Source organism: Chionomys nivalis, chromosome 2 (genome assembly GCF_950005125.1).
Source record: "Chionomys nivalis chromosome 2, mChiNiv1.1, whole genome shotgun sequence".
Taxonomy (NCBI): domain Eukaryota; kingdom Metazoa; phylum Chordata; class Mammalia; order Rodentia; family Cricetidae; genus Chionomys; species Chionomys nivalis.
The window spans coordinates 133,308,179-133,334,260 of NC_080087.1; the positions used below are offsets into that span (position 1 = coordinate 133,308,179).

At 41.2% G+C, this 26,082-nt stretch overlaps 1 protein-coding gene across 1 annotated transcript in view; it reads left to right on the forward strand.

Moving 5' to 3' along the window:
• Ndufs1 (NADH:ubiquinone oxidoreductase core subunit S1) overlaps positions 1-25,728 on the forward strand; it is a 35,230-nt gene extending 9,502 nt beyond the window's left edge. Inside the window, exons 5-19 of the mRNA XM_057758060.1 lie at positions 101-177; positions 1,365-1,446; positions 1,535-1,665; positions 2,109-2,294; positions 5,317-5,451; positions 6,266-6,380; positions 8,405-8,550; positions 9,443-9,571; positions 11,151-11,280; positions 12,737-12,897; positions 14,967-15,121; positions 18,596-18,771; positions 20,634-20,768; positions 20,850-20,922; positions 25,402-25,728. Of these exons, the coding sequence (XP_057614043.1) occupies positions 101-177; positions 1,365-1,446; positions 1,535-1,665; positions 2,109-2,294; positions 5,317-5,451; positions 6,266-6,380; positions 8,405-8,550; positions 9,443-9,571; positions 11,151-11,280; positions 12,737-12,897; positions 14,967-15,121; positions 18,596-18,771; positions 20,634-20,768; positions 20,850-20,922; positions 25,402-25,493 (1,923 nt within the window). The 3' untranslated portion in view covers positions 25,494-25,728. The remainder of the gene's footprint in view (positions 1-100; positions 178-1,364; positions 1,447-1,534; positions 1,666-2,108; positions 2,295-5,316; positions 5,452-6,265; positions 6,381-8,404; positions 8,551-9,442; positions 9,572-11,150; positions 11,281-12,736; positions 12,898-14,966; positions 15,122-18,595; positions 18,772-20,633; positions 20,769-20,849; positions 20,923-25,401) is intronic.
• The last annotated feature ends 354 nt before the right edge of the window (positions 25,729-26,082 follow it).

Sequence of the window (26,082 nt, forward strand, 5' to 3'; positions counted from 1 at the left end):
CCCAGGGCTTTCTTTTTTAATGTTTTATTAATATTTTATAATAAGCATTAGTTATGACTAAAAGTAAATACAAATATGGATTTCTCCATTGAAATTCTAGGTTGTTGCTGCTTGTGCTATGCCCGTTATGAAGGGCTGGAATATCCTGACAAACTCGGAAAAATCCAAGAAAGCCAGGTACTTTGTTCTTCCTGCTGTAGATTTGTCAGGAGGAATTTATGCCTCCCCCAGATGAGGGATTTAGTATCAACTTGTGGAAAAGAGCAGGCATGAGTACAGTAGCGGAAATCAGCTCAGATGGTCGAGGTATCACATGGAATAGTGTCAGCGATAAACCTCGTGATGAGTAGAACCCAGTCTTGCTGAGCTGAGCTGAGTTCATGATACATTAGTGTTTTGCTCTGGGGCTCAGTGTGTGTTTGTGAAGCTTGGATAAAACTAATACATTATCTTCATTGTAAATTAATGTAGATACTTTCTGAGAATATCTTTCAGCAATTTTTAAAATCTTTATTTTGGAGATGACCTCATGTGGCCCAGGCTGGTCTCACACGTGGAGCTGATGATGACCTAGAGAGTCTGGTCTCCCTTCCTTAGTACTAGGATTCCAGGCACAATGCCACCATACCTGAGGAATGCAGTAGTGGAGCCTGAACCGAGGCTTCATGCTTAATCAGTCTACATCCTACCCCTAGCAATGTTTGGGAATTCTGTATTGTTAAAATAGCATAATTTTAAAAAAGGATTTATTTATTTTTATTTTCTGTGCATTGGTATCTTGCCTTCATGCATGCCTTTGAGAGGGTGCCAGATCCCCTGGAACTGGAGTTAAAGGCAGTTTAGAGCTGCCATATAGATGCTGGGAATTGAACCCAGATCCTTTGGGAGGGCAGCCAGTGCTCTTAACCACTGTACCACTGTACCATCTCTCTAGCCCAAAAGTCATAATTTTAAAAGATGAGCATGGTAGCACATGCCTGTAATTTCCTCAGTTGGTAGGTTGAAGCTACATGGACTACATAGCAAGACCCCGTCTTTGAAAAAATAAAGAATGTTGCTGATGGTGGTATATGCCTCTGTTTCTATCTTTTGGAAGGTGTAGGTAGGAAAATTCGAATGCAGGGGTGTCCTTGACCATATTGTGAGTTGAAGGTCAGCTGAGGTTCATGAGACCCTACCTCAAAATAAATAAGTGAATAAACAAAGCCCTGGAAGTCAATTTCTTAGGATCGGTGTTTTAGTTGACACTCTTATGAGCGTGTTCAAACTGTATTTAATACTGAAGGTTATTGAGCTAGCCTGTAGATCGCCATTTTTTAGGGGTAGCTGCTTTTGTCACTCTATATATTTGATTTTTCATACAGAGAAGGTGTGATGGAGTTCTTATTAGCAAATCACCCATTGGACTGTCCTATTTGTGACCAGGGAGGTGAATGTGATCTGCAGGTATCTAGAATAATTCTGTAAATCTTTTTGATGGACTCATTTTAATTTCATTATAACATTAGATTGACTGTTTCCTAATCTACTTAAGGACCAGTCCATGATGTTTGGGAGCGATAGGAGCCGATTTCTAGAGGGGAAACGTGCTGTGGAGGACAAGAACCTTGGACCCCTGGTAAAGACTATCATGACCAGATGTATACAGTGTACCCGATGCATCAGGTAATGTTTCTCTTCAGGAATATTTCCATATAGTTTCATTGAATAACAACACTTGAAACTATAGCCATTATTTAGTGGGGAAAAAGTTAGATTTTGTTTAGTTTTGGTATTTTTTTTTTCATATATTCTGGTAAAAGGACTATGCTAATTTGCTTTCAAACAATGCCAAATTCAGTTCAGTTTAAACCTTTACATCTGGTATTCTGTGATAACGTACCAAACTGTGTACAAATTATGTGTACAGTTTTCCATTTGTGTGTTCCACTTTAGTTACAGAAAAACATTAATTTTTTAATTTTTATTTGCTAACTATGCTTATACATACACATGGAAATACACTAATGCCTTTTTAATGTTTTGAAAGTTGTTGCCTTTGTGATTATGAGCCAGAAAGGAAATGCTGTTTTCTGGACTCAACCATTTGATAAATTCCTATTTTTTAGGTTTGCAAGTGAGATTGCAGGAGTAGATGATTTGGGCACAACAGGCAGAGGAAATGACATGCAAGTTGGCACATACATCGAGAAAATGTTCATGTCTGAATTGTCTGGGAATATCATTGATATCTGCCCTGTAGGTGCCCTGACCTCTAAGCCTTATGCCTTTACTGCCCGGCCTTGGGAAACAAGGTATTTATCTTTGCGTTTTCAACAAATTTGTTTTTACAAGATTTTATTTTGTGTGTGGGCTGGGGCAAATGTGGTGTAGGTGCCCATGAACATGTGTGCAGGTGTGTTTGGAGGCCAGAGGACGACGTTTGGTGTCATCTTCAGAAACATTGTCCACTTTCTTTGAGGCAGGGTCTCTTGTTGGCCTAGACTGGCTGGCGAGAGACCTTCTCCCCTTGCCTCTCCGGCACCAGGATTCCAAGCATGCACCAGCATACCAATGTTTTCACATACGCTTTGAGAGTAGACTCAGGTCATTGTACTTACTAGGCAATGGCTTTGCAGACTGAACCATACTCGTAGCCCTGATTATTTGTTTTTAATTTTTATTTAGTTTGTGTGCTTGTGCTTGTGTTCTTGCACAGATGGGTGGGTGCGTGCCATTGTAAACATGAGAAGGACAACTTTTTTTTTTTAAATATTTATTTATTATGTATACAATATTCTGTCTGTGTGTATGCCTGCATGCCAGAAGAGGGCACCAGACCTCATTACAGATGGTTGTGAGCCACCATGTGGTTGCTGGGAATTGAACTCAGGACCTTTGGAAGAGCAGACAGTGCTCTCAACCTCTGAGCCATCTCTCCAGCCCCCGAGAAGGACAACTTTTGGAAATTAGTTTTTACCTTGTTAAGGAAGGTTTCTTATTTCTTCCATTGTGCTGCATATGCCAGGCCTGCCAGCCTACAAACTCACTGTAGGAGTCCTGGATTAGAAATACAAACTCACTGTAGGAGTGCTGGATTAGAGATGTTTGCCACTTCATCTGGCTCCTGTGTGGGTTCTAGGGATCAACTCAGGTCTTCAGGCTTGCTCAGCAAGCGCCTTTACTCTCTGAGCTACCTTCCTGGCCTTGTTTTTAAATTGTAGTTCTCTACTTTTTATAAAATGTTCTGTGTCATTTTCTTCCCAAATTTTATTTATTTATTTATTTATTTATTTATTTTAACTTAAAGCAAACAAAAGTGTAGACCAAAATCAAGTAAAAAGAAAAAAAAAATCTGTGTTACCAGGATGTGGTGGTATACACTTTAGTCCCAGCACTCGAGAGGCAAAGGCAGATGGATCTTTGTAAATTTGAGGTCAGCCTGGTCTACAGAGTGAGTTCCAAGACAGCCAGGGCTGTTACACAGAGAAACTCTGTCTGGAAAAACAAAACAAAACAACAACAACAAAAAGACACCAAAAAAGATTTGTATGTGTGTACATGTTTCCATGTTTATATGTGGTGTGTGTGTGTGAGTGATGTGGATGTGAGGTGGCCTCTTTACGTGAGTTTGAGACATTGCATCTCATGACTTTATACATGTGCAGCCTATACCCACTGATTGGGTCTGGACCAGTTCCAGAAGAATGGTTTGTTGGAAGGTAGCTAGTTAAATTGAAAGGTAGGATAAACCTCTACAAAACTATTTATAGTTTCTTTCTTTCTAAGATTAAAAAACTTATGTGCATGTGTACCATGCATGGTACTAGCCTTTAATGAGAAGGGAGACAGGAACAGCATCAAGCCAGACCATTAAAGATTTATTTGTTTTTGTTTGAGACAGGGTCTTTCTATGTAGCCTTGGCTGTCCTGGAATTGGTTATTGTAGACCAGAGTGACCTTGAATTCACAGAAATCTACCTGCCTCTGCATTCCAAGTGCTGGGATTACACTGTGTGCCACTCACACCTAACTATTTTAGATTTTTAGCTAGTCAGTGTTCTTGTGCGTGTGCACATGTGTGGAGACCAGATGTTGACAGGTGTCTTCCTGACTCCCTTCACTCCATTTATCGAGGCAGCATTTCTTGCTTAGCCTGCAGCTGCCTATCAATTGCTGTTCCTACTTTGACTAGCCAGTTTTCCTGGTCCACCCACCTAGCTCTCCATCCTCCAGAGTGCTATCTATGCTGACAAGCCCTCCTGGCTTTTCTGTGGCTGCTAGGAATCTGAATTCCTATCTTTGTGCTTGCATAACTAGTACTGTATTTACTAAACCACATTTCCAGTTCCACAAAAGTTGTTTTTAGACTTATTTTTTATTTTATGTGCGTGTATGTGGGTCTGAGTTATGTATGAATACTGTATGTATGCAGGTGCCTGAAGAGGCCAGAAGAGAGCATTAAATCCTTTGAAATTTAAAAAAAAAAAAAAAAAAAAAAAAAGCCGGGCGGAGGTGGCGCACGCCTTTAATCCCAGCACTTGGGAGGCAGAGGCAGGTGGATCTCTGTGAGTTCGAGACCAGCCTGGTCTACAAGAGCTAGTTCCAGGACAGGCTCCAAAACCACAGAGAAACCCTGTCTCGAAAAACCAAAAAAAAAAAAAAATAAAAAAAAAAAAAATAAATCCTTTGAAATTGGAGTTGGATTGTGGTGAGCCGCCATCTGGGTGCTGGGAACCAAACTCGGGTTCTGCAAAATCAACAAGTGCTCTTAACCACTACAACACCTCTCCAGCCCCACAGAGAAGATTTTATACATCTAAAGTAGCTTACATTTTGGTGTGTAAGTGATAAAATTTAAAAAAAACAAAACAAAACAAAAAAAACTTATTTTGTGGGATTTTTATTTTATTTCCTTGTTTATTTTTGTTGAACTCCTTTCTGCTCTCGGGAATAGTTGGTTTGTAGCTATCTTTGACAGCCAGCGCCCAGGATGGATGAGTTGTGCTCCCGTGCAGCTGGCCGTCAGTGTGTTTCAAATCTGGAGGTGCTTATGTCTGTCGTTATCTTTCTAAGTCCCACCATCTTTAGATATAGAAAGGGAGGTGGGTCTGGAAGTGTATATCTGTAATCCTAGCACTTGGGGTGAAGAGGTCACCCTCAGTTCAGAGTCACTTGTCCTCTAGAGCATGTGAGGACTGCCTACGTGTATGGGACTGTCTCAAACTGCCAAAATAAGAAACTAAACCAAAACAAAACTAATTGGGATGTGACTAAGTAACAGAAGCTCTTGTTGCTCTTAGAATCAGCGTACTAAATGTGTGTTTATTTTCTCAGAAAGACAGAGTCCATTGACGTAATGGATGCCGTGGGGAGTAACATTGTGGTTAGTACAAGGACTGGAGAGGTGATGAGGATTTTGCCACGAATGCATGAAGATATTAATGAAGAATGGATCTCTGATAAAACCAGGTACTGTCTGTATGTTTTTACAGTTGCTATAAAAATTTATAGTTTCCCTTTAGATTTAGTTTATATGTGAGTGTTTTGCTCCTATGGATCTATGATTATTACAGTGTTATGGACAGTGTGAGCCATCATGTGGGTGCTGGGAACTGAGTTCAGTTCCTCTGTGAGAATAAGAGCTCCTAACCACATAGTCATCTCTCCAGTCCTTATTGTCATTTTTAATGGAAATTTTTATGTTGCAAAATGATATAGTCTATTGAAAAGTCTGAATTTTTATAAAGAGAATGGGAAAAAAAGCAACATTAATAGTTATAAATGATGGGCATAGTGGCACAAGTTTGTAGTCGAAGCTACTTGGAGACTGAAACAGGAGGATCTGAAATTCATAGCCAGCCTGGGAAACATAGACCTTGTTTCAAAATAAAAATACAGAGGGGCTGGAGATATAGCTTAGCTATAGAACACAGGCCCTGCTTCCCATTTCCAGTGCTCGGGGAATAACGGAGCAAAGGGAGAGCTTTTCTTTCTCTCAGTGTAGCCTGGCTGTCCTGGAGCTCTCTCTGGAGACCAGGCTGGCCTCGAACGCACAGATCCATCTGTCTCTGCCTCTGCTTCCCATACTGGGATTAAAGGCGTGTGCCACTGTGCCCAGCTAAGGCAGATCTATCTCTTGCCACCATGCCTGCCTTAGGTATTTATTATTCTGTTTAATATTTTAGGTAATCTTCTATTTAAATAAGATTTTTTTTTTTAAACCATGGAAATTGTAGTTGCTCCTTATCAAAATTCTGTATATTGTGTGATTTCTTTTGTCTAGATTTGCCTATGATGGACTAAAACGTCAAAGACTTACTGAGCCAATGATCAGAAATGAAAAGGGGCTTTTAACTTACACCTGCTGGGAAGATGCACTCTCTCGTGTAGCTGGAATGGTAAAAAATTGGAATATAGGATAAATAGTGTGTAGTTTCTAAGAAACAACTTTGTCATGAGAAAGGGCATATCTTTCTCTTTCATCCTCTTTCTTCCTTTATTATTTCTTCCTTTATTTTTTTAGACAGGGCTTTCATTGTGTAGCTCCAGCTGACCAGGCTGGTCTTAAACATGCAGGATCTGCTTGCTTGCCTCTGCCTTCTAAGTGCTATGATTAAAGACATGCACCATCACACCCATTCTTCTCTTTCCCTCTCTCTCTCTCTCTCTCTCTCTCTTGCCAAGATTTGATATTTTTGAGAGCTGTATCTCAGATATTATACTAATATAACAGACTAACCACACATGACCTCTACCTTCTACCTTGTCATGCTAGAGAAGGGCATAGTTGTTGGTCTGCTAGGACACTAATGAGAAAGCACAGAAGGGTGCACGGTGCCTGACCAAAACTATGGTATCAAGATGCCTTCCTAAAGGAAGTGATCCTGAAACAAAGCCTAAGGGTGAATGTGAGCTTGGGTGTAACTCACTTGTACTAGTGTGCTTAGCATGTGCAAAGCCTGGGCTTAGTTTCCAGCAGCCGATAAAAGAGGAAAGAAAGACCGGATGAGATGCAGTGTAGACAAAGCAAAAGCCTAGAGGGAATGGCAGATAGTTTAGAAGAGGTTGCGTTCAGCTAAGGTAACTATAGCGCCATGATTTTCATTGTCCAGAGCTCATATTGAAGTTCCTTTGTTCCTAAGGTAGCACACACAGCATCCTGCCAAGCTAGGGTTTCTTGCCCTGGTCCCACACACCATGGCTGCTTCTCATTTTTAGACTAAGTGAGTAGTGGGGCAGTTTTTAGTCATATCCAGATTGCTGGTTTTTTGCTTTGCAGATTGATCAGTATGTTTTACTGATGCATTTGGCAAAGAAAATGGTTTTTTTGTTTTGTTTTGTTTTTGTTTTTCAAGACAGGGCTTTTCTGTTTAATAGTCCTGGCTGTCCTGAAACTTGCTCTGTAGACCAGGCTAGCCTCAAACTCACAGAAATCTCTCTGTTTCTGTCTCCTGAGTGCTGAGAATAAAGACGTGCACCACTATCACCTAGCTGAAAATGTGTAATTCTTAAAATATAGGAAAAATTTAGAATATGTATAGATTGGCTTTAATATTATGTAAAAAAAAAAAAGCCTATAAAGCTTATAATCTGCTTCAGTGACAACTGTTAGAAATATGTTTATCAGAAATAGATATAATTAAGTGATTCATTGCACTCAAACCCTAAATATATTAAATTAGAACTCATAAGTTATTTCAACAGTCATATGCTAATTAATTTGATCCAGAAGCAAAAGAAAGGGTTAAAACTCTGTTATTTGCTAATAGTTTTGACAACATTGTTCTTTTAAATTTATGTTTTATATTTGCTCCCCTTTTTTATTTCTTAAATGTTTTTAATTGAAATAGAATTGCATCGCTTTCCTGTTTTCTCCCTCCAGGCCCTCCCTGTTACTCTTCTTCAAGTCCTTCTCATTTCCCTCCCACTCTCTAGTTGATAGCCATTTTCTTTTTTTGTTGAAAATAATTTTCATACAACATATTTTAATATTAAACTGGGAGTGGTGGCGAACACCTTCCCAGGACTTGGGAAGGCAAAGGCAGGTCAACTTCTGAGTTCAAGACCAGCTTGGTCTGCAGCAAGTTCCAGGACAGCCAAGGCTACACAGAGAAACCCTGTCTTAAAAAACAAACAAAAAGAATCTGTCTTTTCTACGGTGTTCTCTGAGCTGTAGATGCAGGAGCCATGATGTAGATGTATCTGTTGTGTCTGGGGTCGCCTTGATCTGCATTCTGTCCAGTTGCTGTGAAGAGAAGCTCCTCTGATGGGTGGTAGCTATCCCTAGCCAGGAAAGAGGACTGATGTGTCCCAATGCGTAGTTCTCTTCTGATACTTGAAAATGACTTGTTTTATTTTCTGAACAATTATGGTCTTTGCTGACTGTAGGTTCACTACTGATGCCCTGTTTTTCTATTTCTAGTTACAGAGCTTCCAAGGCAAGGATGTGGGAGCAATTGCAGGTGGCTTGGTGGATGCTGAAGCCTTAGTAGCTCTGAAAGATTTGCTTAATAAAGTAGACTCTGACAACTTATGCACTGAAGAGATCTTCCCCACCGAAGGAGCTGGGTGAGAGACTAAAAGCTGTGCTCCAGGCTGCTGCTTTCGGTTTTATTTATTTATTTTAAAGATTTATTATTATGTATACAGTATTCTCAGTATTCTGTCTGCATGTATGCCTGCAGGCCAGAAGAGGGCACCAGATCTCACTACAGATGATTGTGAGCCACTATGCGGTTGCTGGGAATTGAACTCAGGACCTTTGGAAGAGCAGGCAGTGTGCTCTTAACCACTGAGCCATCTCTCCAGCCCCCCAGGCTGATCTTGAACAGAGGAACTTTGTGTTCTTTACCTCCCAAGTGCTTGGATTAAGGATGAATGCTTCTGTACTCAGCCATCATTTAGTTGCATGGAGCAGCCGCATCTGTAACATCAGTGTTCAGTTTCTGACACACTGCAGGTCTCTAACTACCCATGCACTTTGACATAGAAAGTAGAAAGGGCTGTTTGAGAAGAGGAAGATGGCAGGAGTGGGGGGTACTGAGTGCTGAATGTGCTCACACTCCACTCTACACATGTGTGAAAACAGGATTCTAGACCCATTCGGTGTAGTTAATATGTGGTAATAAAAGACTTCAATGCATTAAACCAAATGCCAGAATTGTAGAATATAGTCACTAATAAATATTGTAGGTTTGATTTCATCTAGACACACCTGCCTGGCATGGTGGCTGATGTGCTTGGAAGGTTGAGAGAAGGACTTCTCAAGTTCCAGGCCGGCTTGGTCTGTAAAGGGAGACCTTGTTTCCTAAACAAAAGTCAGGAGAGTGCCCTGGGATTTACGATAGTAGGCGATGAATTCCTAGCATGTGTTAACTTTATGTATGCATTCTAGCGTGTATTAAGTTCTCTTTCAGAGTTTCTTATCTTCGTAAGCTTGAGCCATGTATTACACTTTTAGCACAGATCTACGTTCCAATTACCTTCTCAACACTACGATTGCTGGTGTGGAAGAGGCAGATGTTGTTCTTCTAATTGGCACAAACCCACGTTTTGAGGCACCGCTATTCAATGCTAGAATTAGAAAGAGGTAAGTGACTTAATCCTCGTGTAGTAAGAATTTTGAAAATATGTGATTGTTTTTGCATATATAAATATATTTTAGGTGATTCCAACTAAGTGTTAACTGTGTGGTTCTAGAGGAAGATTCCTAACAGATTCACTCTACCCTCCTCCTTGTCTTTCAGTTTATTTTGTTAGTGTTTTCTTTTCTTTTGAGTTGGTCTGGCCTGGAACTCACAGAGCTCAGTCTGCCTCTGTCTCTTGAGTGCTGGGATTAAAGACATGTACCAACCCGTCTGGCTTCCTTGTTATAGAGACAAGGTCTCATGGCGCCCAGGCTAGCCTCAAGCTTACTGTAAATCAGAGTGAACCTTGAACTCCTAATCTTCCTGCCTTTACCTCAAGTGCTGGGATTATAGGCAGGTGCTACCATACCTGGCCCTATATTTATTTTTTTTAATTTATTTTTGTTTTTCAAGACAGGGTTTTTCTGTGTAGCCCTGGCTGTTCTGGAACTCACTCTGTAGACCAGATTGGACTCAAACTCAGAGATCTGCCTGCCTCTGCCTCCTGAGTGTTGGGATTAAAGGTATGCGCCACCACTGCCCGGCTACTTTTTTTTATTAAAAACAAGGTTTCATGATGTAGTCAAGACTAGCCTTGAACTTTCAGTGAATTTAAAGTTGAACTTGAACTCCTGATCCTTTAGCTTCCACCTCTGTCTCCATGAATTACAGGCCTGTTGGTTTGAATTTTATTCTGTGTGTATATGTATATGGACATGAACATGCTGTGGTGTAGTGTGCCTGTGATAATCAGGACAGCTTTCAGGAGTTAGTTTCCTCCTCTGCCCAATGAATCCCGGGAATGGAATTGAGTGGCGAGTGCCAGCCCCACCCCTGTTTTCTTTTGTCTTCTGGCTTTTCCTTGTAGACTAGGTAAGTACCTGCCAGCCGAGCTGTGTGCCGCGCCCCATCTCTTAGAGCAGTTTCCTCCTTCTTGTCCAGCGGCCTAGAGTCACACATTCATCCCCCTTTTACTTCCTCTGCTAGCACAGGCAAGTTCTTGTGTAGAATGCCCTCCACCCCCGTCCTTTTCACTTGTGTTGTAGACACTGTCCGCAGGGCGAACACACAGTTCATTGGCTCATCTGGGAGATGTTGAGAGTGAAAGAGGGAATTACTACTTCAGGATCGCAGCTAAATGAGCGTTGCTTCCCCCAGCCTTACAGTTGGTGACTGCACTCAAATAGCGCCATAGGACCCCGCTGTAAAGAGTGAATAAATGACAGTTTATTTTCATGACTATTTGAGAAATAAATGATTCTGCCATAAAAATACTGTGAAATGTAACCTACAGGTCAGTTTTTCTAAAGTAGTCTTTGTCTACACTGAACTTGTACTTAGGTTCCTATACAACAAATCTGTTCCCTGAATTGTTTATGCATTTTTACAACACTCTTATTTTGAAAGGTGCACATGAAATTATATCTGTTAAGATTAAGTATTCTGTGAGTTTTTTTGTGCTTTTGACATTTTGTTACTCAGAATTATGAGACCAAGGACTGTTCTTAACTTATTTGACTCCAAAAATTGTTTTTGTTTCAGTTGGCTTCATAATGACTTAAAAGTGGCCCTCATAGGTAGTCCAGTGGACCTCACTTACAGATACGACCATCTAGGAGACTCTCCGAAAACCCTGCAAGACATCGCTTCAGGGAGCCATCCGTTCAGCCAGGTGCTTTAGGTTATACATGTCTACTGTTGTTGGGTTTTGATGATTATTTCTGTTTATTTATTTTTATGTGCATTGGTTTGGGTTTTATGTTGTTGGTGGTGATGGTGGTGTTTTGCAACAGGGTTTCTTTGTGTAGCTTTGGAGCCTGTTCTGGAACTAGCTCTGTAGACCAGGCTGGCCTTGAACTCACAGACATCTGCCTGTCTCTGCCTCCCACTGGCTGTGCATTGGTATTTTGCCTCCATGTATGTCTGTGAAACTGGAGATACAGACAGTGGTGAGCTGCCATGTGGATACTGGGCATTGAATCCAGGTCCTCTGGAAGAGCAGTCAGTGCTCTTAACTGCTGAGCCATCTCTCCACCCTGCTTCTTAAGTATTGTTAGTCTTTCTTTTAGTTTTATTTAGTTTTGTTTTCTGTGTATGAATATCTTGCCTGCCTACATGTTTATCTACTGCTTGAAAGTCTGGTGCCCAGAGAGGTCAGAAGAGGGCTTCAACTGGAGTCACAGATGGTTGTGAGCTGCCAAACAGAGTTCCCGTCCCTCTCCAAGTTCTGAGCCATCTCTCTAGTTCTTTTAATTTATTGTATTTTGTTTGTTTTGAGACAGGGTTTTTCTTTAACAGCAGCTCTGCCTCTCCTGGAATTTGCTTTGTAGACCAGGCGGGCTTTGAACTTAGAGGGATCCGTGTGCCTCTGCTCTCCTGGGATTAAAGGTGTGCTCCACCACCAGCTATTTTCTGTCTTTATGCTGTTGTATTGTTCTTCAGTCTTACCTAGTTTTCAACTTCCCACCAAGCCTGTGGTTTGGTGTCCTCTGGAAACTCACCCCTTGTTCTGTGGTGAAGCAGTCTCTGCTGCTTCCCTGCTTTCTCTCTGTCTGGGTCTTAGTGACTATAGGAAGTGTAGGGGTGACACTTGAGCTTCAGTTCTTTTGTGCTCTGACATTGATATTCACCACACCTGGGTCTTCAGTACCATTTGACCATCTGTAGGGTCGCTCTCCACGTTGTAGCAACTTACCGATATTCATTCCAGCCAAAGGACACTTGGCTAGAATTTTCATCCCCAATGCTTACTTGTGTAAAATATTGAGCTTTTTCACAGTGCATTGGCAAAATGTTTTTTTTTTCTTTTGGTTTTTTGAGACAGGGTTTCTCTGTAGCTTTTGGTGCCTGTCCTGGAACTAGCTCTTGTAGATCAGGCTGGCCTCGAACTCACAGAGATCCACCTGCCTCTGCCTCCCGAGTGCTGGGATTAAAGGCGTGTGCCACCACCGCCCGGCTGCAAAATGTTTTTATTAACTCAGATATTGTTAGGTAAATTAATGATTCTTCATGTTAGATTTCCAAACTTAGAAGAACACGTAAATGCAACTATGGTTAGATTGTTTAGCTTATACTTGGAATGTTTTAAGGTCACGGCTCATTTTTGTTTGTTTGTTTGTTTTTAATAGGTCTTAAAGGAAGCTAAGAAACCCATGGTGGTTTTAGGCAGCTCTGCACTCCAGAGAAATGATGGAGCAGCAATTCTTGCAGCTGTGTCCAGCATTGCACAAACGGTTCGGGTGACGAGCGGTGTTTCTGGAGATTGGAAAGTTATGAATATTCTACATAGGTTTGTCTATTGCTTTACATACTACAAAATTCAAGGTGTGTGTGTGTGTGTGTGTGTGTTCATTCCTGACAGACTTGTCATGGTTGTTTGGACAGGCAGCATTTAGAAAAATTATTCCCATTGCAAATATGAGATGTAAAATGTTTTCTTTAAAAAGAATGCAAGTTAGCCAGATGGTGGTGGCGTGTACTTTTAATCCCAGCACTTGGGAGGCAGAGGCAGGCGGTTGTCTGTGAGTTTGAGGCCAGCCTGTCTAAGAATGAGTTCCAAGACAACCAGTGCTACACAGAGAAACTCTGTCTCAAAAAACAGAAAAATTACAGTGAGTCCTCTGACTTTGATTAAATGAAAAAAATATATAATCTGAAAATTCAGCTAAGGAGATTTTTTTGTAAACTCCAGTATGCTGATTTATTTTAAGAAAGCTGAAAAAGACAAAGTGTGACAATTAAATTATTTCACAATTTGAAAATGCTTGCTATTGCTATTTTAGTTCCTTTCCTTTTAGTCTTTTTTCCCTGTATGATTGATTTTAGTTATATATTTGAAATCATACTCTGTCTATAAATTTTGTGTCCTGATTTAACTTATTTTTATTACCATATAAGAATTTTCACCTACAATTGGAAATTCTTTATGGACTCTTTTCTTTAAAATCTTTTTTTTTTTTTTTTTTCAGCTGGGCATGGTGGCACGCACCTTTAATCCCAGCTCTCAGCGTTAAAGTTAAGGCTCGGGTGAGGAGGCAGATCTCTGTGACAGCCTGGTCTACAAAGCAAGTTCCTGGACAGTTAGGGCTGTCACACAGAGAAACCATATCTTGAAAAGCAAAGCAAAAAACCCCAAACCCAAAAGAATATTATACAATATATTTTGATCATATTCTTTGCTCTCCCCAACTCCTACTTGGTTCTTCCCACTTTCCTGCTCACTCTGCTTCATGTCCCCCCCCCCCAAAAGAAGGCAAGACAGATAAAAACCAGTGACAAAAAAAATACCAGAATAAAACAAAAGATGTTAATAGTTATCTACTATAATAATATATAACACTCTTTTTCTTATAGTATGCACTAAGATTTTTTTACATGCACACACCAAGATTCACCTGCCTCTGCCTCCCAAGTACTGGAATTAAAGGCATGTGCCACCACTGCCCTGCAAATTTCTAGCGACGTTTAATTCTGTGAGTGACTGGGGTGTAGTTTAGTGGTGTAAACTGCAAGCCTGTGGTTTCCATTCTTAGCTCAAAATTAACAAATTAAGCAGCGATAGCACAGGTAACTGAGCTTTAGATTACCTCCTTAGGTTATAAGACTAGTCAGAGCTGTTTTGTATGTCTCTGCTAGTTTCAGAAGGGTTGTTGCTTTGAGCCTCATTCTTAGGGGATATTTTCACTGAAAAAACAGTAGGTGTAGGAAACAGTTCTATAAAGGCCGATTCCAGCTTGTATATATCTGTGGTAATGGTTTTCCAAGATTGACTGTTTCACACCCCTACCTCCCACCCGTGGTGTGTGTGTGTGTGTGTGTGTTTCATTTGTTTTTCAGAAAGGGTCTCACCATGTAGCTCTGTCTGGCCTGGAACTTGCTGTGTAGATCGTGCTAATCTAGAACTAGGAGATCCAACAGCCTCTGGTTCCTAAGTGCTGGTATTAAAGGCATGCACTACCATGCTTGCCCTCTCCCCCTTTTTTCTTTTTGAGGCAGGTTTTTATTATATCTCTGGATAGCCCTCAACTTGCTATGTTGCCCCCACCAGATTTACCTCAAACTTGGAGAGTTCTTCATATCTCTGACCCTTGTAACTGGAATTACCAGCATCATCCCTACTTGAATTATTGTTTTATCAATACTTTAAATTTCTCCCTTTTACTTTTTTTTCTTCCTTTGAGATAAGCTCTTGCTCTGCAATCTAGACCTTGAACTCACTGTGTAACTCAGACTAAATATCTTCCTAATGATCCTCCTGCTTTAGCTGGGATATGGTGATAATTCTTGTGTAATTACCCAAATTGAATTACTTATACTGGAAATGCTGCATGTATTTGGAATTCCACAATTGTTTTATAGGATTGCAAGCCAGGTAGCTGCTTTGGACCTTGGCTATAAACCTGGGGTGGACGCAATTAGGAAGAACCCTCCCAAAGTGCTGTTTCTTCTGGGAGCAGATGGAGGTTGCATCACACGACAGGATTTGCCAAAGGATTGTTTCATTATTTACCAAGGCAAGTAGCACCATGGCACCAGAAACAAAAGAGAGTCACACATGGTGTATGTTAAAAGCTATTTGATACACAAAAGTTCTGTTCTAAATGTATAGAAGTTCATTGACATGTATAGACTTTGGATCTGATTAATTTGAATATGTGACTTCTTTTTATTTGCAAGTATTTTATAGTAAACCTTATTTTAGAAATCAAAACAAACAAAATCTGTTTGTTATATAGAGGGGTGACATATGCCTATGGTTCCAGCTAGCGAGGGTGAGACAAGAAGAAGAGAGTTCGAGGTATTCTTTAAAAGCCCATCTTAGGTTTTACTGTATTTGAAACTGCTAATGAAAGCTACCTATCGGGCTGGAGAAAGGGATCCGCAGTCACGGGCGCCGACGGCTCCTCAGATAGCCTAGATTCCATTTCAGACACCAGCGTGGCAGCTCACAACTGTCTGTTATTCCAATCCAGCGGCTCCAACACCCTCTTCTGACGTCAGAGGTCACTAGGCATGTATGTGGTGCAAGACACACAGACAAAATACCTATACACAAAATAATTTTTAAAAAATTTAAAGATTTCTTACCTGAAATTACTTAATAAATAAGGAGCAGTGGTAACCTGAATGCTCAGTAACAGGATTGGCTAAAGTTGGCTCACTCATGACGAGGGTGTTAAACTCAAGAGTCGTAGTCCTGTCTTCAGGAAGCTGAGGTAGGAGGGATGCAAGTTTGAGGTCACTGAGGACAACATTAGACGCTATCAGAATATTTGGCATTATTACTTAATAATAACAATAATAAACTATTATTAGTGTCTATAAGGGAAAAGAACTTTAATAGTGCAAAATATTTCTTATAATTTTGTCTTTGAAACAAGGTCTCATATAGCTCAGGTTGGCCTCTAACTCAATACATAGCAGAGGATGACCTGATCCTTTCGCCTCCACTTCCAAGTACTGGGGTAACAGGCATGTACCATCATGCCTGACTAAACTGTAAAGTTTAACTAATGCCTTGGATTCTGTGTGACAGGACAGGCAGTAAGTCGTGTGGAGCGTTTACACAGAGCTTGTCCGTGCGTTTTCATGCCTGGCAAGTGCTCGTCACCTCAGATGTAGCTCCCTGTAGACCCTGGTTGTGGAAGACAGCCCGGGCCGGCCCTGAACTCATGAGCCTCGTGTTCTGCCTCCAGGTGTGGACCATGTCTTACGTAAATTAAGTTACAGCCGACTTTAGCAAGAGGCTAAGGAATACATAAGTAGACAGTTAACATGGCATGCTGACTTTCTGTATTTGACAAATTCTTTTGAACTCCCACTTGTAAATGTAATTATGTTTCCCTAGAGTAAGTAGTGCATTGTATATTCCTGGATAATTAAAATTGCAGGAGAGGCTTTTATTTTATTGTATACATGGATGTGATTTATAGTAGATATTTTATTTTTATTACCATAAAAATTATACAGGAGCTGGAGCGATGGCTCAGCAGTTAAGAGCACTTGATTCTCAGTGTCCACATGGTAGCTCTCAGTTTCCCGTAATTCCAGGTCCAGGGTATCTAACAACTTCTCTGGCCTCTGCAGGCATCAGCATACATTTGGTGCACAGACATATATGCAGGCAAACATACACACACACACAAAATATCTTATTTTAAAAAATTATTATATAACATTTTATGCCAGTGGTGGCACACGCTTTTACCCCAACACTTCAGAGGCTAAGGCAAGTGGATCTCCTGAGTTTGAGGCCAGCCTGATCTACAGAAAGAGTTCCAGGACAAGCCACTGCTAAGCAGAGAAACTCTGTCTCAAAACAACCAAAAGAAAAAAAATTATGTCTTTAGTTAATATAATTAGTTGGTACTAAACAAAATGACTGAGCTAAAATATTGTTTTACTGCTTTCTAGGGGTAGTCAATTGGATATGCACACCTTTTCTCTTTTTTCTTTTCTCCTGAGGTAGAATCTCTGGTAGCTTAGTTTGACCAAGGATGACCTTGAATTTCTGGTTGATTTTCTCTGCCTCTGCCTCCTGACTGATCATAAGCAGGCATGCAGCATCACATCCGGCTAGCATAGTATGCATTGTCTTGCTGGACAGTGGTGGTGCACGCCTTTAATCCCAGCACTCGGAGGCAGAGGCCAGCCTGGGGTCCACAGGACTGGCTCCATAGCTACTGGGAAACCCTTTCTTGAAATGCCTCTCAAAAATGTATTGTTCTGGGCTGGAGAGATGGCTCAGAGGTTCAGAGCATTGCCTGTTCTTCCAAAGGTCCTGAGTTCAATTCCCAGCAACCACATGGTGGCTCACAACCATCTGTAATGGGGTCTGCTGCCCTCTTCTGGCCTGCAGGCATAACACAGACAGAATATTGTATACATAATGAATAAATAAATATAAAAAAAATGTATTGTTCTTAAGGACTCTGAGAGAGACATACAAGGACCTAATTAATCTACGTGGGAAGTAGAAAAAGATCTCCTGAGTACATAGAGGACATGGGGCCCTTGGGAAAGGGTTGAAGGGGGGTAGAGGCAGGGAGGAGAGCAGGGAAAAATGTAGAGCCCAATAAAGATCAATACAAAATTTAAAAACGTATTGTCTTAATTTTGGATTTTGGGGAAGGAGTTTGTTGGGTTTTGGGTTTGGTTTGTTTCTTTCAGTTGGTTTTTCAAGGCAGTATTTTTATCTGTGTAGCCTGATGGTCCTGGAATAAACTCTGGAAACCAGGCTGACATTGAACTTGGAGATCTGCTGGCCTCTGCCTTCTGAGTGCTAGGACTAAAGGCGTGTGCCACCACCACCCAACTTGAACTACCCTCTCATTCTCATTTTAAACCTATGAAAGTGTCTGAACATGGTGGTGCACACCTTTGATCCCAGTGCTCAGGAGGCAGAGGCAGGCTGATCTCCAAGTTCGAGGCCAACCTGGTCTCTAGAGCGAGTTCTAGGACAGCCAGGCCTACACAAAGAGAAACCCTGTCTCAAAAAAAAGTACAGTTCAGTGGTAAATAGTTTGCATGAGGTGATTTGGTATCCAGAGCTACAAAACTAGTAATAGGAATTACAAAGGAGGTATGTCTGCGGTTTTCTTTTTTCTTTCTTTTTTTTTTTTAAATATTTATTTATTATGTATACAATATTCTGTCTGTGTGTATGCCTGAAGGCCAGAAGAGGGCGCCAGACCTCTTTACAGATGGTTGTGAGCCACCATGTGGTTGCTGGGAATTGAACTCAGGACCTTTGGAAGAGCAGGCAATGCTCTTAACCACTGAGCCATCTCTCCAGCCCCATGTCTGCAGTTTTCACATATAGTAGTGACCAGTATATATTGGGTTGGTTTATTGACGGTCATAGGTTCTAAGACATGGTCTATGCTGTAATTCACACTGACCTGAAGATTCTTATGCCTTGGCCCCAGGTACTGGGTTACAGTTGTGTACTACTACTTTGTGTTTATTAATACAGTTTCTCCTCACAGGACATCATGGTGATGTTGGTGCTCCCATAGCTGATGTTATTCTCCCAGGGGCTGCTTACACAGAAAAGTCTGCTACTTATGTCAATACTGAGGGTAGAGCCCAACAAACCAAAGTAGCAGTTACACCTCCTGGCTTGGCAAGAGAAGACTGGAAAATCATAAGAGCTCTCTCAGAGGTATTATTTTTGAGGCATTTCTTTGACGTAATTTTATTCATTAAGCAGTTGGGGACGTAGCTCGATTGGTATTGTGCTTGCATGCAGTCCTAGGTTCAATAAATTCTTGTACATAATTTATAGTGCTGGAGATAGACCCAGGGCTTCAGCAGATACTAGGCAGGAGCCTTGCCGCAGAGCTACATCTTCATTCACTAAGGCATGTCATAGTGATGCTGCCTCAGGGATGCTAGACATGTTAGCTTTTTAAAATGATTTTCAAAGTCGCGGAAAGTTTTCCTCTAGAATGAGGGAGGGTTGCATAACCTAGTAGTATAGGAGAAAAGGCCTTCAGAAAATTAAGTATTAAAATAGGAATCGGTATTTAACCTAGCATCATCTCTGTAATCCTTGACTTCAGAACCATGCACTTGTTAAGAACTCTCTGTACTATGGAGCAACATTCTGCAGATAAATATGGTGACATCTTATGAATTAGAGTTTTTGACATCTGTATTCCACACCTGATGCTTCCCTGAAAAATCTGTCTGGATTGGACAGATGGCTCAGTGGTTAAGATCATTGGCTGTTCTTCCAGAGAACCTGGGTTTAATTCCCAGCGCTCACATGGTGATTCACAATGATCTGTAACTCACTTTAGGAGATTTATCACACTTTTCTGGCCTCCTTAGAGCTCAGGCATGCATGTGGTATACAGATACGCACACAGGCAAAACACATACACAAAAAAGTAATGATGAATAAATAATTTTTAAGAAGAAAGGAAAAATTTGTCTGCTAAAAGATACTAATAGAGGGTTTTTTTTTCCTTTTATTAATACCTCATTATTTCACCATAGTTACAATTATAAGTTATTTTTGTCCCCGTTTTTGGTGCTAGAGATTGAGCCCAGTCTGATGTATATACTAAGTTGCAACCCTCTCAAGAGAGTTTCTCTGTGTGCTCTGGAATGCCATCTATAGACCAGGCTGGCCTCAGACTCAGAGATCTACCTGCCTCTGCCTCACAAATGCAAGGATTGAAGGTCTGAGCTGTAGCAGGCTTTCTTTGGGGCCACCAGCCAGTTCCCACATTATAGCGCAAAGACTTACTTTTAGTTATGAATGCTCAGCCTTAGCTTTAGCTCATATTTTTGCTATCTCTCCCCTCCCCCCTTTTTTTTTCTTTTAAGACGGGGTTTCTCTGTAGCTTTGAGCCTGTCCTGGAACTTGCTCTGTAGACCAGGCAAGAGATCCACCTGTCTCTGCCTCCTGAGTGTTGGGATTAAAGGCCTGTGCCATCACCACTGACTTTTTTTTGCTATCTCATATAATTAAATTAACCTGTGTCTCTTTATATGCATCTTGCCTTGGAGCTTTTCACCTTTCTTTTATTCTGTGTATCCTACTCCATGTCTGGCTAACCTGGCTGGCCCCAGGCATCTTCCCCCCCCCTTGTTTTCTTCTCCCCTTGTGCCTAGATATCTCCTCCTTTTATTCTCTGTGTCTGCTAGCCCCACCTGTCCCTCTACTGTCTGGCTATTGGTCATTCAGCTTTTTATTAGATCAATCAGGTGCCTTAGGCAGGCAAAGCAACACATCTTTATATCGTTAAACAAATGTAATATTTCAAAACCCTGTGCTACCTTACCACGCTAAGTGGCATTTTTTGTTTTGGGTCATGGGCGGTGCGTGCTGCAGCATGTATTTGAGCTTTAAAGGGCATCCTGAGGGCATCTGCTCTCTCCCTGCACCCAGTGGGTCTTAAGGATTGACTCCAAACTACAGGCTTGACACCAGGTAGCTTGAATCATTTTGGCTGCCCCAACTATGACATATTGCAGTAGTAAAACTGTGTGTCCTGATGAATCTGACCTGTGTAGATTGCAGGTATCACTCTTCCATATGATTCTCTGGATCAAGTGAGGAACCGTCTAGAAGAGGTCTCTCCTAATCTTGTTCGATATGATGATGTTGAAGGAGCTAATTACTTTCAGCAAGCAAGTGAGCTTGCCCAGGTAAAAGCTTGCCTGTAAACAATTTTCCTAATGGTGTATATCTTGGCAAAATAGTACTGATTTTTTGTCTTATTTTTTCAGCTGGTGAATCAGGAACTTCTTGCTGACCCACTTGTTCCACCTCAGCTTACTATAAAAGACTTCTATATGACAGGTAAGTAGCTCTCAGTTCGACTACCGACTACCCAGAGAGAATCAGAAGACCTGCTTTATCTCTGTTTGTGCTTGGCACTGTTTGCTACTAATCTGAGGATTTTGTGATTTTACATTTATTTGTGTGAGCAAGCATACACTCACCGTGAAGTGTGTGCACTCAGGGGACAATCTGTGGGAATCCAACTCAAGTCATCAAGCTTGGTGGCAAGCACCTTGGTTCACGAAGCCACCTCACTGGCCTCTAATCTGAATTGTCAAACATTAATGGAATTTAAGAGACAGGACTGGGGCTGGAAGCTCATGGTACATTAAGCATGGGAACTATACCCCTAGTCTTCTAACTTTTTCAGTGCTTGTGACATGTAAGCAAAGTTTAACACCCAAAAGGGTTAGCAGATTTTTTTTTTTTTTTTGGTTTTTCGAGACAGGGTTTCTCTGTGGCTTTGGAACCAACTCTGTAGACCAGGCTGGTCTCGAACTCACAGAGATCCACCTGCCTCTGCCTCCCGAGTGCTGGGATTAAAGGCGTGCCACTATCGCCCGGCGGGTTAGCAGATTTTTAAATGTAAAATTTTGCTATTATAAGAAAAGTTACTGAACAGAAATTTAGGATTTTTCAAAGTACTAAAAATACTGTTAAGGTTCATCTGAAAATTATAGATGAAATATTCAAAATATCTAAATATGAAGTATATTAAATAGGGCTTCTGAGGTAAATTGTTAGAATTTTTGTTTGTTTGTTTTTTAAGACAGGATTTCTCTGTGAAACAGTCCAGGCTATCCTGGAACTTGCTCTATAGACCAGACTGGCCTGGAACTCAGAAATCCACCTGTATCTGCCTCCCAAGTGTTGGGATTAAAGGTGTGCACCACCACCACCACCCAGAAGAAATTTTTTAAGAAATATAGACCTGTAACAGGCTTTCTTTTGGGCCACCAACCAGCTCCCCAAATCATGGCACGATGACTTACTATTAGTTATGGATGTTGGGCCTTACCTTATGTTTGCCCCACTACCTTTTACAACTTAACCTACATTTTGCCTTTCTTTCATTCATTCTGTGTGTCCTCCATGTCTGACTGGCTACTGACTGCCTGGCTCTAGGCATTTTCCTCCTTCTCTTCTCCCCTTGTGTCTAGATTCCTCCTCCTATTTATTCTCTGAGCCTGCCAGCGCTGCCTATCTATTTACTGCCTAGCTATTGGTTGTTCAGCTTTTTATTAGACCAATCAGGTGCTTTAGGTAGGCAAAACAACACATCTTTACATTGTTAAACAAATGCAGCATAAACAAATGTAACACATCTTTGCCTAGTTAAAGTATAGTCCACAACATACCATCTATAATGCGTTTTCTATAGATTTGACAGCAGTTGGTAAATGTATGTGATAGTTAATATATAAATAATTTCATATGTAAAATCATATAGCATAAATTTATTTGTTTATTTTAAAATTGGGTGTCATGTAACCCAAGGTGACTTAGACTATTTGTGTTATAGCAGAGGATGACCTTGATTTTGTAATTTTCGTGCTTGCACCTGCCCGTGGCACTGGGAGTCCAGCTCAGGGCTTCCTGCACACTAGTTAAGCCTTTTACTAACTGAACTACATCTCTAGCCCTAAAATTATGTTTCATAGTTTTTTTTTCTGTTTTTTTTTTTTTTAATTTTTTCTTTTGTTTTATGCCGTTTTAAAAATGTATACAGTGACGGTTGGGTAATGGTAGTGCTTGCCTTTATCCCAGCACTCAGGAAGCTGAGACAGGTGGATCTCTGTGAGTTCAAGGACAGCCTGGTCTACAGAGTGAGCTCCAGGACAGCCGGGGCTATTCTGAGGAACCTGTCTCAAAAAACAAGAACAAAAAATGTGTACAGTGTTTTGCTGTATGCATGTCCGTGTATAGCATATGTGTGTAAATGCCTGAGGAGATGGGAAGAAGGTGTTGGATCCCCTGAAACTAGAGCTGTATACAGTTGTGAGCCACCAAGTAGATGCTGGGAGCTGAATCCCAGTCCTCTCCGGGAGCAGCAGATCTTAACTCCTGAGTTGTCTCCAGCCCCTTTCGTATATTTCTAAATCAGCGTATATTGATAGGTTATCTCGTGAGGTGATTAGAAAGGTTAGGGTCAGGGCCAGCAGCATGGCTTACTGGGTAAAGGAGCTTGCCGTGTAACCCTGACCCCACACCAGGAGAGAGCCAACCCCTACAAGCTGTCTTCTGACCTCCACACAGACACTCTGACATGTGCATCCCCCACACCAATAACAAATTTCTAAACAAGAGTTTTTAAAAATAAATACAAGTTGGGGTCATTGTAGAATACAACAGAACCCAGCACAAAACCATAATGAAGCATCACTGACTTTAGCTCTTGAGGGGCAGAGGCAGGAAAATTTCTGTATTCAGAGATTGGCAGTTTTTGATGAGCATAGTGGCTTACACCTGTAGTCTCAGCACGTGGATGACAGGAGACTAAGGAGTTCAAGGTTAAACTTTGGCACATAGTAGGACCTTATGTTGAACAGATTCAACCCAATGCCCAGCAAAATTCTTCAAAGACCTCGAAAGAACAGTACTCAACTTCATATGGAAAAGCAAATACCCAGAATAGCCAAAACAATCCTGTACAGTAAAAGAACTTCTGGAGGCATCACAATCCCTGACTTCATCCAGACAGGCCGTCACTACCTAAGGTCAAGATGTTGTTTGCTCCTTTCTTTGTAATTTGGAGGATGCCGGATAGAAATGCTGATTCAAGCCTACGTGACAGCGTACAGAGCAGACAGGTAGATGTGAACGTGAAAAGAGAGAAGGCTGGCTGGTGTATTTCCCACTCAGTTTATGTTTTGTTATAAAAGCTGTTTGGACAATAAACGAGAGGAATTCTTCAGGAAAAAAAAATCCCTGACCTCAAACTCTACTACAGAGCTACAGTACCAAAAACAGCCTAGCACTGGCATAAGAACAGACAGGAGGACCAATGGGACTGAATAGAAGACCCGGATATCGATCCACACATCTTCGAACACCCGATCTTTGACAAAGAAGCAAAAAATATCAAATGGAAAAAAGAAAGCATATTTAACAAGTGGTGCTGGCATAACTGGATATCAACATGTAGTAGAAAGAAAATAGACCCATATCTATCACCATGCACAAAACTCAAGTCCAAATGGATCAAAGACCTCAACATAAAGCCAGCCACACTGTACCTCACAGAGATCCTCCTGCCTCTGCCTCCCAAGTGCTGGGATTAAAGGTTAAACTGTGCACACGCCGCCACCACCACACCTGGCTCACCTTTGTGTGTGTGTGTGTGTGTGTGTGTGTGTGTGTGTGTGTGTGTGGCGGGGGGGCGGGTGTTTGTTTCCCTGTTTCTTTGGGGCCTGTCCTGGAAGTTGCTCTGGCCTCAAACTCACAGAGATCTACCTGCCTCTGCCTCTCGAGTTCTGGGATAAAGGTGTGTACCACCGCTGCCCAACCAGTTTATGTTTTTTAAAATTACTTTTAATTTATTATAAGCAAAGAAAGCCAGTGACTGTGACTATGTGTGTTTGCTCATGTGTGAGCAGGTCTGTGTGTGCCACCATCGTACTTGTAGAGACCAGAGGACAACTTTCCGAGGCAAGAGCCCTTTCCATCATGCTGAGGCTGAGGTTCTCTTGCTGTCTCTGCCGTGCTCTTTACCCCACTCTAGCTGGCCCGAGCTACAGGATGTTTGTTTTAGTCTAAGTGCTTATTTTGTCATGGTGATGTTAGGATTACTGATGTGTGCCTGTACATGAAGCTTTTATGTTGGGATTCAGAGTTCAAACTCACTTTGTCTGCCCTTTGCCAGCACCTGGGTGGTTTGTTTTGTTTTGTAAATTCTGTGTAGGCCAGGTAGACCTGAAACTCACAGCAATCCTTCTGTCTCAGCCTACCACATAAACAGTTGTGTCTTTTTTTAAAGATTTTTTTAAAGAAATTTGTCATTTAATTTTTTCATACTAGTATGTTGTCTAGCTCTTATGTGATTATTTAATTATTGCTAAATATTAAAAGCAGTTAACCAGAAAGCTGTGGTGGTAAACAAGAAGTGAAGGCAAGAGGACCATAGTTCAAAGAGGTCATCCTTGGCTTCATAAGCAGCGCAAGATAACAAGACCCAGCTTAAAAATACTTGGCCAGTCAAGAGCTTATGTGCAAAATGTATTGCTTATTTATAATTGCATTACAGCCTCACCATCTTTTGTTCTGAATATGAGCAACACTAAATTTTCAGTGCATGTTCTAAAGTCACATTAACAAAAACTTGACATAGTGGCTCTTCCTGGTAATCTCAGCACATCGGAATCTGAGGTAGGAGGAGCACGAGTTTGAGGCTAACTTGGTGTACTATTGAGTTCCTGTCTGGTCTGAAATCTGAGACACTGTTTCCAAAACAACAAAGGAAGTTCTGTTAACAAAATGCATGTTCTTAATGTCTTTCAGATTCAATTAGCAGAGCCTCGCAGACAATGGCCAAGTGTGTCAAAGCTGTCACAGAGGGCGCTCAGGCGGTAGAGGAGCCATCCATATGCTGAGACATCCACCAGGGACCCAGTTTTGCTCTAGTCAGTAAATGGACATTGGTGTAATCCCTTACAAGCTGATGTTTTCCAATGTGATTCTGAATGATGTAATATTTAAAGTTATGCTGTGCTTATTTGAAAATGGTATTGCCCTTAACCAAAATCTTGGCAGTTTAAAGTTTATGTATTATGTATAAGCATTAAGTAGTTTAATAAAGCTATCCTTTGTTCTTTCATGTTAAAAACACTGATCCTTAAAATATGAATTTTTTTCATAGATCATTTTTGTTTCAAAATGGATGAAAGGAAAGGCCTTTTAGGACTAGGGACATAGCTCATCGGTGCAGTAGTGTAAGGCTAAAGATTCAACCCTTGAGGCTTAAGAAAACAAAGATCTTCCATTCAGTCTCACGTTTTGTGCTTAAGGCCAGCAAAATGACTCAAAATGGGTAAAGTACTTGCCGCCAGCTCTGACTAGAAGTTGAGCCCTGGAACTCACATGGTAGAAGGAGGAGACTGACTCCTGCAGATCACACACACTCTAGCTGTCTCAGCAGGACATGGTGGCGCACGCCTTTAATCTCAGCACTCAGGAGGCAGA